The 18234-nt window shown below is 44.7% G+C and overlaps 1 protein-coding gene across 1 annotated transcript in view; it reads right to left on the bottom strand.

Annotated features, from left to right (window-relative positions):
- Positions 1–78: 78 nt before the first annotated feature.
- MYO7B (myosin VIIB) overlaps positions 79–18234 on the bottom strand; it is a 50250-nt gene continuing 32094 nt past the window's right edge. Inside the window, exons 31-49 of the mRNA XM_042885358.1 lie at positions 17846–18073; positions 17273–17440; positions 16598–16715; positions 16376–16502; positions 15724–15893; positions 14951–15132; positions 13817–13944; positions 13130–13287; positions 12491–12644; positions 10376–10531; positions 7978–8083; positions 7747–7860; positions 6775–6862; positions 5528–5634; positions 4971–5156; positions 4201–4317; positions 3370–3453; positions 2582–2701; positions 79–1726 (exon numbers count right to left, since the gene is read on the bottom strand). Coding sequence (XP_042741292.1) covers positions 1643–1726; positions 2582–2701; positions 3370–3453; positions 4201–4317; positions 4971–5156; positions 5528–5634; positions 6775–6862; positions 7747–7860; positions 7978–8083; positions 10376–10531; positions 12491–12644; positions 13130–13287; positions 13817–13944; positions 14951–15132; positions 15724–15893; positions 16376–16502; positions 16598–16715; positions 17273–17440; positions 17846–18073 — 2595 coding nt within the window. The 3' untranslated portion in view covers positions 79–1642. The remainder of the gene's footprint in view (positions 1727–2581; positions 2702–3369; positions 3454–4200; positions 4318–4970; positions 5157–5527; positions 5635–6774; positions 6863–7746; positions 7861–7977; positions 8084–10375; positions 10532–12490; positions 12645–13129; positions 13288–13816; positions 13945–14950; positions 15133–15723; positions 15894–16375; positions 16503–16597; positions 16716–17272; positions 17441–17845; positions 18074–18234) is intronic.

Genomic DNA, 18234 nt, shown 5'->3' with positions numbered 1-18234 from the left:
GGGTTTAAGTTACGTGCATCTGGAACAAATACACACTTTTCATGTTGGAAGAGGCACTGTGGTTGATTTTCTGCAGTGTTTATGTAAAAACCAGGAACGATACATTTTGGATGCAAAATTTCTTTTTTTTCACAGGTAAAGTATTGAATGCTTCTCACTTACAGTCAGTTAGATCACACATGGGAGGACAAAACAACTCCAAAGTCTTTAGTCTCAAAAGTTTCCATTGCCAGCAATGGACGTGACAGCAGGAACATCTAATTGCTTGCAAAACCATCAGCTATTCTAACAAGTGTGGCACTCATTTACATGCACAAAGAGAGGGGGGCTCTTCCCTGCCACGCATGTACAGAATTCCCACTGGAGTTTGAGCTGCACACACACAGCTGAGGGAACAAGGGAACCATTGTGCACACATTGGCAAATTGGTGAGAGATCCAGCAGAGCTGCTTCTCCAGCACTGCTGGGTCGAGTCTCGAGGACCTTGGTGCAGTGCTTTAAGACATGTCCTGTTTCACTGTGAGAGCCTGTCGCTGGGGAAGCAGTCCTTGTTCTCTAGTGGAGCAAGCATCTGGGCTCACTGCCACCACAGGGCACACATGCTCTGCTTCCTGACAGCCCCAGGTTGTGTGTTGACAGAGGTCTGTGACATGGACAAGCACCGAATCAAACTCAATGCTTAAAACAGGAAATAGCTTTCATAGCTGAAGATCTTTGCTATCGTTCTTGTCTTGTGAATGAGTGTCTACATAACTCCAAGCTGAGGACATCTCTACAGAGCAGAAATCTTTTTTCAACAGATGTCTGTTAGACTGACTTTTTCAGTTCAGATTGCACCGAACAGCACATCTGTAGCTAGAAATAGGAGCAACTGAGTAATGAGCCCACAATCCAAACCCGTGTCAGAGTTTGTTCAGGCTGCCTACAAGCTGTCTAGTAGGAAGCAGCTGTTAGTTTCTGAGTGTTTTGTGAATCATGGAAGGAAGAAAACCATTTAATTTAGCGAAGGCAGTGGTAAACCAGTGGCCAGCCCACGAACTTAGCATCACACAGGAGTGACATTTATATTGTGACAGTAACTAGCTCTCATAGTCTACTGCAATTTCTGTACATAACCTAGTGATAAAAGGATAAAAAGCTTCCTCTTACCTTTCCAGGTGTCCCATTATCCTACTACTAAAGGGCATTTCTGCACTTCCAGAATTTCCACTAGGAAGAAGAAATATTACCTCTGCTGCACATTATGCATTTGGTAAAAGCTTAGGAAACAAGGCAGGGTTTTCTCTCCAAAAGAACCCCGTTAATGTGTCTCTCTTTAAGAATAGAGGAGATCCTGAGTACCAGGAGTGGCTCCTGTATTAGGGTTTGGGTGTTCCTCTCTTATTAGATTAAAAACAGCCACACTTCCTCAAACTTCAAAATCTGAATGGAGTTCTGTTATTACACCTAGGAAAGATGAGATGAAGATATCTGAAAGCACGAGCTCACTTGAACTCGTGTTAGTATTTCAGCAGCACAGTTCATTTAGTGTGTGATCAGAAAACTGATCAGCTAGATTAATATTTTTAAATCATTTTTCTTCTGGGAGATGAAATGATGGGTACTTTGGCACCAATGCAGGTCGTGGCTTCTATTTTTGCTTTCAAGCTGGGAGGCTCTTTTGCTTGTTAACTGCATTCATCAGCAGGTGTACATAGGATGTCAGCAGGTCATCCATTTTGTAACCCTGTTGGAAAAGAAAGAAGTCTTAAGTCTCTCAAGCAGCCCAAGAAGCAAAAATAATTATTATTTTCTCCTTGTTTTTCCTTCTTAGATGTTTTCCTGAAGGGATGATGTCTCCTCCAACAGCTGCTGCTGCTTTTATAACCATTTCTCTATTTTTCCCTCTGCTCTTCCTTTCATAGATTGACAAAAGTTTACAGAGCACAGCTCTGCTGGCACTGTCATATCCTTGTAATTCAAACCCAGAATTTATTCTGTAGCTACAATCTTGTCTAGACATTGGGAGGCTGGGTAAGATGTCCTCCAGGGTCCCACCCAACCCTTGTGGTTCTGTGATCTTATACCTGGGAATCCAAGCTTCTCTGTGAGAGAGTTAAACCCTAACAGTTTTGAGGGTTTTCTTTACAGTTTTACCTATAAATATCACTACAGTGATGCTTCTCTCAGTCTCAGCCGTCTGAAACCAATCCTAAAAGAGGATTGTACCATTCATTTAAAAGCAAAATCTTACAAGATGGCATTACTGCACAGTGGATCAAACCAAGCAAGATGAAAACACTCTGACGCAGTTCTGTGCCTAAATGCAATCTTTTCTATCTCAGGTAGAATTTTTATGTATAGGAAGAATTTGGGAAGTGACCTTTTTTCCTTGTTTCTGTAGCTTGCTTCTTTGCATCAGATGGCATTACAGAGCACTAAATTGGTTCTAAACTGCAGCTGTATTGGCATAACAGTGAACGGGTTATCTGCACTGGTTGTAGTGGTCTGGCATCCTGTTTTGGCATCCTGTTTGTAGCTGGTCTGGACACAAAGGAAAAACGAGGAGCTTTTTGTTGGTAAGTGAACAAACTCTTCTTACCAGAGATGTCTCACATAAGATCCGGCTTCCTCGTACCAGGTTCCCTATTGTCATGTGAAAGAATGTGCTCCCACTGCTCCAATTGGAGATTTTATTAAAGGGGTAAACTGTTAAAATTTCCTGTGAGGAGAAACACATTGATTTGACTGAACTATTCAGCACTGCTTAAATGAAAACAGGCTGTCACATACAAAAGCCTGAAGAGAAAGAGCTGTCTTTTTGTTCCCTGTTTCTTTTATAAATACAGAGGATCAAGGTAGGCCTTACATCCAGTCTGATGTATACACTGAGCAGTCTCAATCACACTGAGACCTCCTCTTACTTCTTCAACACACTGCCATCACATTTACAATAATCTAAAACTCACTGGATGATTCTTCTCTTATTAAAAGCAAATAGTAATACATAGAAGCTGTTTTTGCCTAAGAAATTGGTGAGACCAGACTTTAGCTAGGTTGGAGGGCTGGTGAGCACTGCCATTTGGCATGAGCTTTTGGACAGTATGCATTTCCTGCAAAGCATTTGTCTGAGGCAGGCTCCCTGTGCACTGCCCATCCATGATCCAAGTCCGTTGTGATTGCTGCTTCTGTTTTCAGAGGTGCCCCACACTGATCCCTTTTCAGTGCAGAAACTGCAAAGGAGTGATCTGAGGCTGTAACATTTCCTTTAGTTTTGCATTGAAAATAAGCGAAGGGATCCCAACCTCTCTAGCACTGAGAGAGAAGATGCTGTTGCTGTCTCTAATTTAGGAGGCTCAGTTGCTTAGATGCTTGGGAAACAACTGTTACCTTTGTCTTATGATGTATGAGTGAGACTCCTTGCTTGTTGATTGCAATCAGCACAATCTCTGGGAAATTTGGCTCAGAGGTTTGCTAGAACAGAGAAGGTGAAAAAATTATCAGCTGTGATGCATTGTGAAGCACTATCAAGTGCTTCTTGTTCTCTTTACCAAATAAATAATGGAACCTAAAGCTCTTCAGTATTATGAAACTGTTTCTGAGGATGAGTTTTTGGCTGAACAGCAAGGACTTACTCACTGCTGCATAAAGCAGATTCGGGTTTGTTATTTCCCAGACTGACAGTGGGCTTAGTGGTTGGCTGCAGAATAGGTTGTTGGTAAGAACTTAGTGGGCAGAAATTACAAGCAACAAGGAGAGAAAGTTCCCTGTGGGTACCCACTCTGAATGATGTTTAGTACAGTTCTGCTCTGAGGAGAGAGTCTCCAGAGATAGCAGCATTCTGTTGTGGAGAACAGTGACAGCACAGTAATCCTGTAACTAAAAGAAAAGCCCCCCACCTGCTACATAGTCATACTATTAAGTATTACAGCTGGTTTTAATACTATCTGTGTTACTGCTATGTTTTACAACTGATCCTCAAAGGTGAATGTAGCAGCATCACTTATTTGCAGTGTACTCCTGTGTTTGGTAGTTTTGTCCCTTCCTGGAACCAGGAACTGGGATGAAGAACTCATCTCCCTGCTGTCAAGACATTGTGTTTTCCTTAGGGCATGATGGGAAGCCAGTTAACTAATGTATTATTACATAGTAGGGAATTATGTCCACATCCCCTAGTGCTGGTCTGCTACCAAAGCCAGACATCCAGGCCTTTGCACCTACCTTCACCTCAAAGAAGGCTGATCCAAACGTTGGCCACCGGTATATGATTTTCAAGAAGGCAATCTTGGCCTCATCCACAGTTTTTCCTTCATGTTTGGTGTATGCTGCAGTAATGCTCTGTGTGGGAAAAAAGGGATACACAGCCTAGTCAGTTGGAGATAGGTAGGTTTCCATTGTCCAGCATTAGCACTAGAGAGAGACTCACACCGTCAGCCAGCTCACTCCTGTGAGCGCTGTGACAATGAAAGCAGCCTACCATCCCATGGGGCCAGACCTCCCCCGTGTATCTTACTCATGTGTTGGGAAGTCTGTGAGCTCAAGGGAGCAGATTCCAGGGCAGAGGGGCAATAGGGGATGAAACAAGACTCAGAACACTACTGTTCCCAACAGACACAGATCACATTTTCTGAGGTGGACCCTCCAGCTGTATTTGAAGTACCTGCTGAATCTTTCTTGCCTTTCTGTGAATGGAAGAGCCTTTTGCCATGAGAAGTAGTAGTGCAAGGTCACTGATTTGCTGGCCAACCTTTGAACTATTTAGCAAGTTCTAATTTTCTCTTTCTGAAGAGCAGAGGCCATCCAGGCCTCTTTCAGAGGTTTGGTGGAGATGATGCAAAATCTGAACTTTAAGAGGCATAACAGGGTTCAATAGCATCATTATACAGTGCTTCTGAAGTCTCACATCAAAGAAGGAATGTGGCTCGATGTAGTTCTCTCCTAAAGCTCTGTGGGATTAGTATGATTAATGGAAGCAGTGCTGGTTTTCATACCTTCTTCCACTCATCTGGTGAGGTCACTCGAAGCAGATTGCTTGGCACCAACTCCTTCAGGATTTTGGGGATGGTTGCCAGCTGTGTGCGGTCGCTGTTGAAGCGCACTTTATAAATCAGCCCTGCCAGCTGGACAGCTTCATCTTTGGAACAGTTGTGGTAGCCTCTGAGGTACTTGGGCAGCTCCTGGAAGAGACCAACTCTGAATCCAGGCAGAAAGGGCTGAAGCAAACAGTGACTTAGTCAAGCTAAACCTGTGAGGTTGGGGCGAGAGTGTCAGCAGGCACGGTCCAAAGGCATCCCAAGAACTTGTGGCTCCTTCTGGAGGTCATGGAGGAAGATGAGTACCTCCAAGAAACGACTGGATTAAGGAGCTGTGTTGTTATCATAACCATACAGCTAAGGTGTAAGCACTGTGTGACCTCAGTTTGTTTCAGAGCCTCAGCTGTGCTGCCCTGTTGGTGAGGGAGAGGGCAACATTCCAGCACGGTTACTTTGTCTGCAGAATTTCTTGACTGGGGTGGACTGCTGTCATATTTGTGCTTTAGGGAGCTTACCTGGTGGTAATGAAAAATGCAGTCAGCTTTCAGGTCCTTCCCAGGAGTTACATTCAACCACAGCTTTCTCATGAAGTACACTTCATAAGCTACAGACATAGTAGCACCTGAGGAAACAATGTCTTATTAGTGTCCCCTGCATGGCTGTGGAGCTCTGCCTTTGTAATTGGATTGTGAGTTTCTTTAGAAATACAATTCCATTCTTAATAATAACAAAATAACAAACAAAAACATCCACAACAAAATAAACCCACACAAAAAAAAAAAAAAAAAAAGGCAGTTTTAGATGACCAAGGAACTGTGGCTAGTTGTCAGTTCCTGGACACCAATCACATAGTGCAGCAGCACTGGGCTCTTCAGCAATGGAGAGTGAGGCTGAAGGCCCCAGCAGTGAGTTGTTGTGTCTTGCTGCTGATGACAGGCTGCTGTCTGCTGATGTTCAGCTCACTTTAATTCTGTTCAGGTACATTCCCCAGTGGCTGTTTTGCAGAAATTAATTGTGTTTTAGAGCACTAATATCTCTATGCTATATTTTTCAGAAATCCTGGCAGCTGCAACAGCTGTGAGAAGAGGGAAGCTAGAAAGCCTTAGATACTTAGTGCTTCTGGAAGCTGAACCTCACTGTCCTGAAATAAGCAAAAGGCAGCATAAGTAATATGAAATTGGAGTGGAGTTTGAGTTTGCTATAGATTTCAAGATGTCAGCTTATACGTTATAATGAAGTCAAAAGGGTTGCTGTTGTTAGTATTGTACTGGTTTATGCTAACTAAGAGTTCCCTTAGCAATGCAACTTGTGATCTGGTATCATCAGGGAGTAATCTGGAGAACAATTTTCTAGTGACCCAAGGAGAAAGAGCAGCACAGTGTAAAGAACCTATATCAGTGTGCTGGGCGATACACAGTCTGGCACTGCATGAGCCTTGGATTATACACAGGATCAATCTATCTAACTTGTGTGCATCCAGATGTGTGTCTTGGGTGGAACAAATCAAATATTTTGTATAATTTTAACATTTCTGCAGGGATCCCCAGACAAAGAGATTCTGGTACTTTCAGCAGCTGGTGGCTGGCTGCATGAGGTCGCTGGGTCTTACTGCTGGTGCAGGCAGAAATCACATATGTACAAATAAAAATGGTAAAATCAGATCCTGTCAACACGTGGTAAGATGGAATCAATCCTATTTGCTGTTTTCCCAGTTCCACGCAGTATCTCATGCAGCTTCTTGTCATGCTGACTGTCTGCTTACCATCTTTCACTGGCTTGTTCCTCTTGGTCCAATCTGTCAGCTGCCTCAGTGAGTCAAAGAAATAGTCTGCTTCATTCTGACTGATCACCTGGAAGAAGCCAAGTGATGAAGAGGAGAAAGGAGGGATTAGCAGAGCACTGAAAATACTACCTGTGCCAACATACCCAAATGCAAAGCTGAATTTGCTTTTGCTTTCCCTGTCTAGAACAAGAAGGCACAATTATGGCAGGAAAGACAGAGGCAAGGGGATACAAAGGGAAAAGGAGGAGGGCTTAGACAATTTCCATTTCAAATGGAGTGGGAAGTTATTCCATTCTCTGCTGCTTTTTCTTTCTAACTTCCTTACTGAAAGCAAGCTGAAGATGCCTACCTTATTCCTAGTTACCTCCTAGGAAAACATTGTTGTAAGATTGAGTAAGATATTTAGGTTTCTCAGGACCACAGCAGAAGATCAGAAGCTCCTCCTGCTTGTATTCAGTACTGCTTTTGCCTTGGTCACAATCCTTATGCAGTTCCAGAGAGAAGAGTCATCTCAGCAAGGCAGCCAAACTGAGCTTCAGCTCATATGAGGCAAGTTTTGAGAAACCAGAGAGAGCAGTGACTGGTGCTGGTCATCCACAGCTCTCCCTAATGCCAGTGAGTACTGTAGGTATGCAGCACATCTCCTGGGCAGAGCCTGAGGCAAACAGGCTGCAGCGTGCAACATGCAGTTTGCTACCATCCTGCCAGAGCAGCAAGAAAGCCTCTGTCCTCTGTCAGCTTTCAGTGCTGCTTGTGTACCAGCAGACTGATAGAAACTCTGCATGTCCTTCCAGCTTCTTCAGAAGACTCAGAATGTAGGCTGTAGCCGCTCAGAAAGACGGCAGCAGTATTGACCTGCTTTGTTGCCCGTTTTCAAATATTGTTGCTTAGGTGGGATGGGAAGGAAGCAAGAGAGGCAGTCTGGCAACCCCACTGTAGTTGAGAAGTTACCTTGTCTGCAATCTTGACAAAGAGGCTGAAACCTTCCCAAGAGCTCAGCTGCAACTTGGAAGCGATGTTCTGACACAGAGTCCGGTTTTTGGTGTTTGTTCCCACATGAAATGTCTATGAGACAACAAGACTTTTGTTACACAGAGGAAAGGAATAAGTGAGAACACTGAGTATCTTGAAATATGCTCCTACAGGAATATGTGTTGGCTGAGAAAAGAAGTAAGTTCTCACCTGCTCTGTTTCATTGGGGAAGCAAATCTTGTGTGAGATCTTAGTGTTGTTCTGTAAGATGGCCTCAACCTCCACAGGATGAGGTGCCCACTTCCTGGAGCCACTCCTGCAAGATGCCACCAGCAATGTAAGAGAGATCAGTGTGAGAGAATTGATCTTTGAGGAGTTCAACAGTATTTCATCCAAACAACAGATTCCACGTGAAACGCTCAGTGCTGTGGCGTGTGGGAGGCACTGATGGACCTTCACCCCAACGCAAATTCATTCTACTAACAGCAAGAAACAGAGGGGATTATTAGCACATATATTGAATGCCCTGCTCTGCAATGAGGCTGTGTGAATAAGGCACCTTCCCAACCAGTACCATCACCCCTTCTGTGTCTTCAGCCAGTTTTCCATACTGTTACTGAAGTGTGAAGATGGCGGCCACAAGGAGCACTACGTTCTATTTTAACTCTTGCATCAGCTGAAAGATTTGCATACAGATTCAAAATGAATATTACAGCTCAGAAAAGTGTGGGCAGCTGTAAGAAGCATTACAGCTTACATAGGAGCTGGCAGGTAATCACTGACTCATGAACAGCCCTAGTTCTTTGAAATTATATCTCAGAATAGCGCTGCCCTTTAAAGCAGAGGAACTGGACCTTAAGTATGAGTCATGCAAAAACACTGGTATGGTCAAAGTAAGGACAAATGTGGACTGCCACATTTCTGGGGCTGGTATTTTCCTGTCCTCAGTGGCACAGAGCAGCCTGCTGGCAGATGGTAGGCACTGTAGCTTTTATGTGCCAGACTTCTCTCAGGCGAAGCACATCTTTCAGAAGGAGACCTTAGTCTGGCACCTAGCTTTAGTTATGTAGATGTGAAAACACTTTTCTCCATTAAATACAATAGCAGCTCCACTTGGAGAAGGAAAGTCTGTGATCCCAAGTTGAATGGTATGTACTCTGGTGCTGCACAGGCCCTGTTAGGGGCATGTGCCTGCCCTGCTCTGTCATCATTTTGCAGTTGTACTTGATGATCTTTAAGGTCTTTTCCAACGTTAGCAATTCTGTGATGTATTCCTGCACCCGAGACCAAGGAAGTGTGGGCTGGAGGCACAGGGCCACCTCCCATTGTAGCCTCAGTTGAGAATTCATTGCCAGCTTAACACCCATCAGGATGCTCTCTGGTTACCTGGCCAGGAGTGTAGGGATGGAGCAGTAAAGCTTTTTGTGGAGGGAAAGGTGTACCTGAGAGCTCAACTGGCTTCCACCCCATGCAATTGTAGGTCAGTCCTTCAAGCTGCCTGCTCTCCACTTCCTAAGGACAGCAGGCTACTCACAGAGAAATCTTGAGTGGGTACAAGCTTAATCTTTGGAAATAAACGCTCTCACAAAACAGCATTTTGTCTCTGTTAATCTTTCCCTCCCCCACACTCCAGATTTGGGGTATTTCTGCAAAGAGATCTCTGCTCTGAAGTAGTCCATTATGTTTTCCCCTCACTGTTTTCTTCACTCTAAAGAAACTCTATAGAGCTTAGCAGGGCTTTGAGCATGAATAGCATATGATATAGGAGGGTGAGAAATTTTCAGTGTTCTCCATGGAAAGAGCAATGAATAGCATTCCTCGCCGTGCATTTTTTCATGCACTTCAAAGGCAAGTTCAATGTGCAGTGACATTTCCCCGGCAGCACAAGACTCATCTCCTGCAATGGGGACAGCCACTGTTAGCAAATTCCTCTCATTTTTTTGTTGCCAGCCTTTTCTATGCTGAGATTGACAAGGGGGGCAGACAGGACAAGGATGATGTCTGGTGCTCTAAGTGCCCTGGGGTGAACAACCATGGAAGAATCAGGGCTTTGCTCATCTGGGTATCCTTAAAGACTAGAAACTGTGTTAATGCTCCTTCTGAGCATGGGTCTGCCTTGCCTCACAGAAAACCAACAGAGCCACATCAGCACTCAGCAAATCTCAGTGACTTCAGTGGTGTTTCTCACTGCGAGTAACATGCTCAGAGTATGCTGAGGTTCAACAGAAATCAAGACTAATCCTCAGACACGTGGTGGGGATAAGGACATGCCATGTCACCAAAGGAAAGCAAGGTCAGGACCTCATCAGCGATTCCTCTGGGTTTCATTTCACCCCATGCCTTGTAGTGTTTGACATAGCCCAGCTATAGGGATGAAGTGATTGTATGTGATACTCAACTTCTTAAAATGAAAGAGTGAAACTGTGACTCAGACCTCTCTTAGTGGTTCTGAACCCGTAAGAGAATTAAAAGTAACAATCATTTTAAATAAAAAGGTTTAAGAAGAGAAATGGAAGCAAGAGTATCAACATTTTAGTCCCTGTGGTTTTCCAGCACCTGACAGATGATGTTTGAGCACTGGGGGATGCATGTATCACAGACTGTTTACCTCATCACTGTCTGAATCCTCCGCTTGCACTCCAGGGCCAGTGGCTCTTTCTGACGTGTCTCTATGAACTTCTGGGCATGTTTCAGCAGTGACTTGCTGGGGGGGAACAGGCCGGTGCAGAGCCACAAGAGCTGCCAGCCCTTGGTCACGCTGTACCTGTGAGCACAAAGCAAATAGTTCTGCTGCAGCCACACATAATTCTTCCTTTGACCACAAAGCAGCTATAGGGTAGAGACACAGCCCTATCACGGTACTTTGTGGCATTCAGCAGAGAGCTGCAAATCAACAGAGCTTTCACACAGGAGCTGACAGCCATTTTCTGCGCAGTAACCACAGCCGTATGTGAAGATAATGCTAAATCCTGGCTGATAAATATCATGACAGTTGTAAATCTCATGAATAAAATATAAGCTCCAGTTTTACAGTCATCTTGGCAGCAGTGACCTTGCTATCATCCTTTTGGAAAGCCATAGTTACTTGGATTGGGCTCCATCAGCTGTGTCTGTTTGTCTGGTGGCCAGCTTTGCTCAGAACACAAGCATTTTACTTGCAGTTTACTTTCCCTTACTCACGTTCCTGCTCTGCAAAAAAAAGAGCAAGCAGATGACACTAGGTAACGAGGTACTTACTACTCACATAAACACTAGTTCCTGCCCATGGCAGGGGGGTTGGAACTCTTATCTTGTAAGGTCCCTTCTACCCTAAGACATTCTGATTCCTGCTGTCTCTGCACCTGTGAAATCTCCCAGCTGAAGCTCTTGTGGTATCTCACCCTCATCAGCAAGAAGGGCTGTGCAGCCAGCAGGTGGTCAGTCACTCTGCTTCCACAGCCAGGAGTGTAACATATTCAGCTGTGTCCCAAGAATTGCTCCTAAACGCTGAGTAGTGTGGAGCAGTTCCACCTGAGAAGCTGGCAGGTCTACCTCTGAACAAGCACCACGATGCTGCTGAGTAAAGAGGTCCTGGCTTCTTTATTCCCATTTATTTCTCTGCTTTTGTAGAAGAAGAAACACTACTTAAATCTTTATATTCTCTAGCTCAGTGGTGTTTGTGTCTGTGTGGGAGCAGGATGTGGTCCACAGGGCAGTAGCCTGGGAAGGATGAAAGATTTGTTGCTGCGACTGTTCTAATGAAAATATATGGAAATAGCCACCTTTCAAGCACTGTTTTTTCCACATCAGTGATCCCCCTCAGAACACTGAATGACTCACAAGCCCAAGTTAATAGAGTACAGCAGGAATGGCACTGGCACAATGGTTACAGACTATGCATTAAGCTTGTAAGATTTACTGCACACAAGGAAATTTACCATCTAACGGTTAAACACAGAGTAAAGTTTCTGCTAAGTTTAACATTTGTGCAAGAGTAAAAAGATAGAGAAGCTCCATCTCAAACTTTTGCAGGGCACATGGCAGCCAGAAATTGGCAAACTGTTTTGTTAACAATTAGAATCATTTTATTAGTGTTTTAAGCATCTTTTTGCAATTCAAAAACCAAGGAATTAGGTCAAATTACCTTTTCCTAGGTGAGGAAGCAAAACCGTGGCCTGTTTCAGAGACTTATCCATGCACAGAAGCCTCTGTAACCAATGCAAGCCAGTAGCGTGAGCCTATTGATACAGTTGTTCAGAAGGATTTACTGGTGGTAAAAGATCCAGATTGCAGGCATGTCCAACCTATGGCAGCTAATAATTAGCCCTGCCCCTCTGCCATCGTGGCAGTACCTCTTCCCTGCACAGCAGCCTGGCCTGGCCTTATGTGTGCACCCATCACTCAGCAACAACCAAAATATCAGCCCAAGAGAATTCCTCTTCACACAGTGCAGCCCAGGCAAGCCAAAAGGTTGAACACCCATCATCTACAGTGAGCTAGCTACATGTTTGTAGGATGGAAACGCTGCTGTTGGGAAGCTGAAAACGAACACAGGACTGGGAGAACAGCCACTGAAAGCACCCAAGAACTCTGCAATGATGTATTTTCTCACCAGGCTGCCTTGCAATCTTTCTCACCTCGCACTGTAAGGGAAAGTGTCAGGCCAGCACGTGTGCACCCTCCCCCCTCAGTGTTCTGGGGAACACCGGTCCCCAGAAGCAGGGTTTTATCCCTGGGTGAGTACCTGTTCCTGTTTTCAGTTAGTTGCTTCATGATCTGACAGTAAATTTCATCCCGCAGGACCTCTTCCTTGATAGCTGCCACAAATATCTGGTCAGTGACTTCCACAGAGGAGTGTGTCTGCTTTGATGGGTAGTCCCCCATGAACTTCATGATGGGTGACTGTGCTGTTAAGGACAAAAGCAGGACAATCTGAAAGGTAAACGGGAGGTATCAGTTGGATTCTAACGTGTTAAAGTGCTCTGTTGTAGTCTGAGGGGGAAATATTAAGATGAAGGTCTGGGACTGATTCTCTGCCCTTCCCTTTCCCTGTATAGCAGTTGCTGCTTGTCTATGACTTCAGCTGCATTAACTGTTCTGGGCATATGTAATAAATCTCACACTCTCCTGCAGCTGTGTTCCCAGTTAAGTGGGTCATCACATGTTGTGGAGCACTGGGAGGGAACAGGACTCTTCTCTGAGAGAAGGGAAACAACGCTAAGTGATGCAGAGCTCTTAAACCCCCCATTCCTCCTCCTCTGCTTAACATAAGTCTGCCCCCAGTAATGTGGATGTGGGATTATCTCAGTGGAGGTGTTCCATGGAAGAAGCTCTTCTTTCCCCCAAGAATTCTCAGGTCCCAATGGGAAAAGTAAAAGGATATCAATGAAGGCCTGACAAGCCACGTCCCGAACTTCAGGGTCTGTGCATGCTGCCTTCAGCAAAGGCTGTTTTAAGGGATCCTTAGAGTGTGCCCACAGCTGACTGTGCCCACGAGATTTCTGGAGAACAGCTTTGCTGATGGATTCCTTCTCAGGAGTTCTGAAAGAAGACAAGGGCAGGCAATACAAAAGTATCAGATCGTACTGCTATGAACATTATAAAAAAGACTCGTGTCTTTCCCAAGCATATTCCTTCTCAAGACAGTGATCTTCTTCGATAATACAAGACAGCAAAAATGGGAAAATGCAGCTTCTTTACAATACAGAAAGGAGAATGCTTGCAAAGAGGAGAGAAGTTTGGAAGGCTAAATTTTCTCAAATTCTGATGTCTTAGATGTTGTATGTTAAGCGCCAGCTGGTAAATGCTGAAGAGTGGGTGGGAGGTAAGCACAGAGCCTGCTGGAAATAAAGATAAGTTCCAGCTAGAATTCATCTGCCTGTCACATTGTGTTTCTGTGGACAAAAGGTAGAAGGAGGTGACGTGCCAGAATCTCTGCACATCCCAAGTTACACTTTGTTACAGGGAACAAAAAGAAACCCAGTCAGAAAAGGATTCCTTTCTAATCAATCTTCAGTGATCCTTAAAACCTAGAACTTTCCTCGTGCTCGCACTGCACAGGGAGCTTCACCTGAAGTGTTCATAGGAGAACTCCTCCAGTGTGTAAGGCTTCACTTTGAGATCCTCTTCATCAGGCTCCTCTATGTAGGAGTTCTGCGATGCTGTCCTCCTCTGGTCTGGAGACATCATCAGCAAACTCTGGAAGGACACAGCCATGTACAGATGTCAAGTGGACAGGCCCCTGCACAGCTGTCCAGTGTTACTCAGCATCTGCATGCAGGTGGTGCACACTAAGAGGTGCACTCTGTGCTGCAGGGCGTGAGAGACTCACAAAGTGACTTCATAGACCTAACAGCAGTGGCCACCAAGATGTGGGATTATCTACAGCACAACGTGTTCAAACTGTACCTGCAGTTTGGGTTTTTTTTGCCCACTTATTGAGCTTCATGTTAGCACAATACCCAATATACTGTCTCCAAAACTGAAGAAAAAAAATATTAGCAGTGATCAGTGGGAAATCTTGTGTTCACTCTCTCAAAGCACTTGTTCTTTTAAAGCACCCTGTTATGCTTTGCAGAAAAATCTGTTTACAAGGATGGACAGTGATAGGACAAGGGGAATGGTGTTAAACTGAGACAGGGGAGGTTTAGGTTGGATATGAGGAGGAAGTTTTTCACCCAGAGGGTGGTGAGGCACTGGCACAGGTTGCCCAAGGAGGCTGTGGATGCCCCATCCCTGCAGGCATTCAAGGCCAGGCTGGATGTGGCTCTGGGCAGCCTGGGCTGCTGGTTGGTGACCTGCACACAGCAGGGGGTTGGGACTGGATGAGCACTGTGCTCCTTTGCAACTCTGGCCGTTCTGAGTCTATGATTCTATAAAAAACACTGCTTTTATGCAGGAAAATCCAACTTGACACCTATGATCAGTTGCTATCAGTTCCAGGTACTGAACTCCCTGATAGCAAACAGATCATTATTTTAAAAGTCATTGCTTTGTAAAGCTGCAGCCTTCTCCTAGTTTGGGCTAGGTTTAGTTTTGTTTTCAGACAGTTCAGACAGGGCAGAAAGAAATGCTTTTGCATCAGTGGGAGACATAGAACTTGTCTGACTTTGGAGGAGCAATTAATTTCCACTTATAAGTTTAATCACAGTTAACCATTACTTATCTTCCAGTCTCTTCAAAGAGATTGTACAGCTTTTCTTACCAGTACTTGACTGGAGGGCTTTGTGAGAGAAGGAATGATGTACATCTCCTCCAGAAACACATTCCCTGTTTTGCCTGTCCTGTCATTCTGGGCATAGATCCAGCCAGAGTTTGCATCTAGCCTTTTGTCCTCGGTCAAGATTAGCAAGTCTCCCTTCTTGAAGGACAGGATGGCAGGGTCTTCTGGAATACAGAATAAGGGAGTACTGTTCAGGCTTGACAGACCAATAAAATGCAAAGACGTTTCAACAAGAAAGACAAGAGAACTGTATTTTGAAGTCCTGAATTCAATTAGCAACAGTAAGTGGTTTGTGTAAATACAGCTAATCCTCCAGGAACACTTCAGAGAAATCAGTTACATTTCCTATGCTGGCCTGATTTTTTATTTCAGTGAGGGCAACAGTAGAACTCCATTTGAATGAAATGGTTGCAGAATTTGTGTCTAGAGCTGGCAGTAAAGCATGGAAAGAAATTTTTCTGGGAAGTATTTCCAGGGAGCCCAGCTCCAGCTTCCTACAGTAAGCAGGCTGAGTTGTTGGCCACTGCAAGGTCCAAACAAAATAGGCAAGTAGAAAGTAAGCTAATTTGTAAGCAAATGATTTGAATCACACTGCCTTATGCTCTGTATTACTCTGCTGACCACTGTATGTTATTCCTGGAGCAAAGCAACGCTTGGCTGAACTTCTCCCACTTCTCTTTAAGCTCTTTTTAAACTAGTGCTGTGAGTTCTCTCAAGATTTCTTCCTTACCCTGTAGGACAGTTCTAGGACTCACCTTGGGATTTTTTCTCATGCATTGCCACAGCAAATCGTGATCTCTTCTTTAGCCCCTCCAGGAACATCACCACCAGCTCAGCAATGACAATGCTGTTCACAGATGTCAGGACAAACTCTTCGGCACGAAGGGTGATGAGAGTGCAACTCTGTCCAAACGATTTCACTGCCCTATGTATTATCAAGTAGTTTGTTAGAGAGCATCTGAAAAACATTGAGCTATCTGCAATCACAGCCGAGGTGGTAGACAACCCCATGGATCCTAATTTATTTTAGAAATTTATGGCTCTAAAGGACTGAAGTGGTTTAGGTTCTCTGGGCTCTACAATGTTTTGTACAAAAATACTTCACTCTAAACAAGAAAACACTCTTCCTATGGAACAACTGAGCAATAATAAAATCTCATTTAGTTCCTTACACTATTCCAGCTGAGCAGTGTCATCTTTCCCTCCACTGATTGGGAAGATTCAGCCATTTCATCATTTCCTTTCTAGGCTGCTCGCAACACGTCCCCCTTGTTTCCCAGACCCACCATTCCAGGTTCAGATGAAATCACTTAGGGGGATGGCAGAGAAAATATACCACCCTCTTACATGGAACCCCATTCTGAATACGAACAGGGCCTTCAAATCTTGCCTTTCTGGGGCACTCACCTGTTTGTATGGATGCCTGTTATCTCTGGGAAGGTCAGCTCAAGGAGCCGCTTTTCTGACTCATCCAAGAAGCAGATACCCTTCCAATTTACAGCAAGTATAAAGTGGTTCTTGGGCAAGCTGGGACCTGAAAATGCAGAAAAATAACACCTCCTTATCCATGCTGACATCTTCCTGTATTGAACTTACATCTGTCCATGTCTCTTAGGCTCAGGGTATTACCTGAAAACTTTGTGACTTCAAAGAATCTGGAGAAAAGCAAAGGCCACTGGAAGCGAGCGAAATCTACAAGTTGTTCCTTCACAGCCTGACGGGAGAGCCGGTCCTGTGTGTATGGGGCCTGCAGAAAAAGATCACCAGTTTTTTCTCAGCGAGTTCTGATTTGCATGATCTAGAGACAATCGAGAGCAGGTCTGCTCCAGGAGGGTCCCTGCAGCCCCCTGCTGTAAGTGATGTCAGCAGTACCTGAGGAAATTCACACTGGGAAGCCTCCAGGCACAGAGCTTCCTGCAGCTAAAGCTGCCTGTAGGCATGTGGATTCCAGATTTCCCTCAAATCTCCATTGACTGATCAGAATCTAGCACATTTTGGGTGCCGTAACAATTATTCAGGTGCTATTTCCAGACTAAAATGGTATTTCATCCCATGCCCATCTTGACTCCATTAAAAGAGACTCTATTCAGACATTTAAATATATGTCATTCATTCCGGCTCATTGTTGAGCCCTGTATGGAAGAGTGAGTGGAAAGGTTCTCCTCGCTCCCACTCCTATTTGGAATATGCAATCTGAGGTGTTTTTTCTTTCCCTCAATGGACAATTCATAAATGGAAATGGCAAAAGAAGCAGAAGCTGGTGACTGAGTGTGGTTCCCCAGCAGTGCCAGACAAATCTCTTACCTTAGCATGTGCGTAGGTGATAAGGCTCACCCACTTTTCCAGGGGCTTGGACTTCAGCTGTTTCACTGGGATGCAGTCATGGAGCACTTTCTGCACAAGCTCATTGTGGATAGTATCTCCAAACTGGATGTAACAGTACTTGGCACCTATCTCCACCAAATCCTCCTCCTGAAACAATTAAGCCATTAAAAGAGGGCTGGAAAGATGTCACAAAGCCCAGCTAACCTTGTTCAAGCTTGAAGGCAGTTTTCTCCATTTTTTTCTGGATAACTCTTGACAGCCACCCAGCATAAGGGATCAAAGCATCAAAGAGATTATTAGCAAAGATATTTAAAAAGGACCCAAACTGCCCCTCTGGAACATGCCTCCTGCTGTCATGTGAACTGAATGTTGCAGGCAAAGAATTATTACAGCTGGCCATGCGACAGCTGGCACAATCACCTGGACTGCAATTGTCCATAGAAAGGAAGAGCTGTGCACAGCTGCTAGAAACTTTGTTCATCCTCTTGCTTTTAAATGCACAGGAAATGTTCATTCAGTTTGCTCTCTCTAGAGGAGGATAAGGAGACACACCTTCTCACAACGGTATTCTCCAAACCGGATCCCACGAATGACCTGGTGGTAAATGAGATCAGTGCTGACGGGATCCTCCTGGGAGTTGTGCCATGGGGTGAAAATTTCCTTCCGAAAGTAGAGTCTCCAGGGTGCGTGGCGTTCATGTGTGCCCCGCTCCTTCACCAGCTGCTCACACTGAGAGATGGCATCCAGGACATGATCCCGTCCTCCTCCCAGTGACCACACCTGGAACAAAGGGACGCTGCATTTACTGGCATGCCTGCATTGCATCTGAGTGGAGGACAGCAAAGCTAATGCTCCCAACACAAAAATATAAGTATCTGAAAAGGTGGGTAGAAGGATGTGGAATTTGCACTTTGGTAATTACGTGTATTCTTATGTGTAGG

This window comes from Lagopus leucura, unplaced genomic scaffold (assembly GCF_019238085.1).
Source record: "Lagopus leucura isolate 7727_CA_CO unplaced genomic scaffold, USGS_WTPT01 Super-Scaffold_100049, whole genome shotgun sequence".
Lineage (NCBI taxonomy): Eukaryota > Metazoa > Chordata > Aves > Galliformes > Phasianidae > Lagopus > Lagopus leucura.
This window is presented reverse-complemented; position numbering and strand designations above follow the sequence as displayed.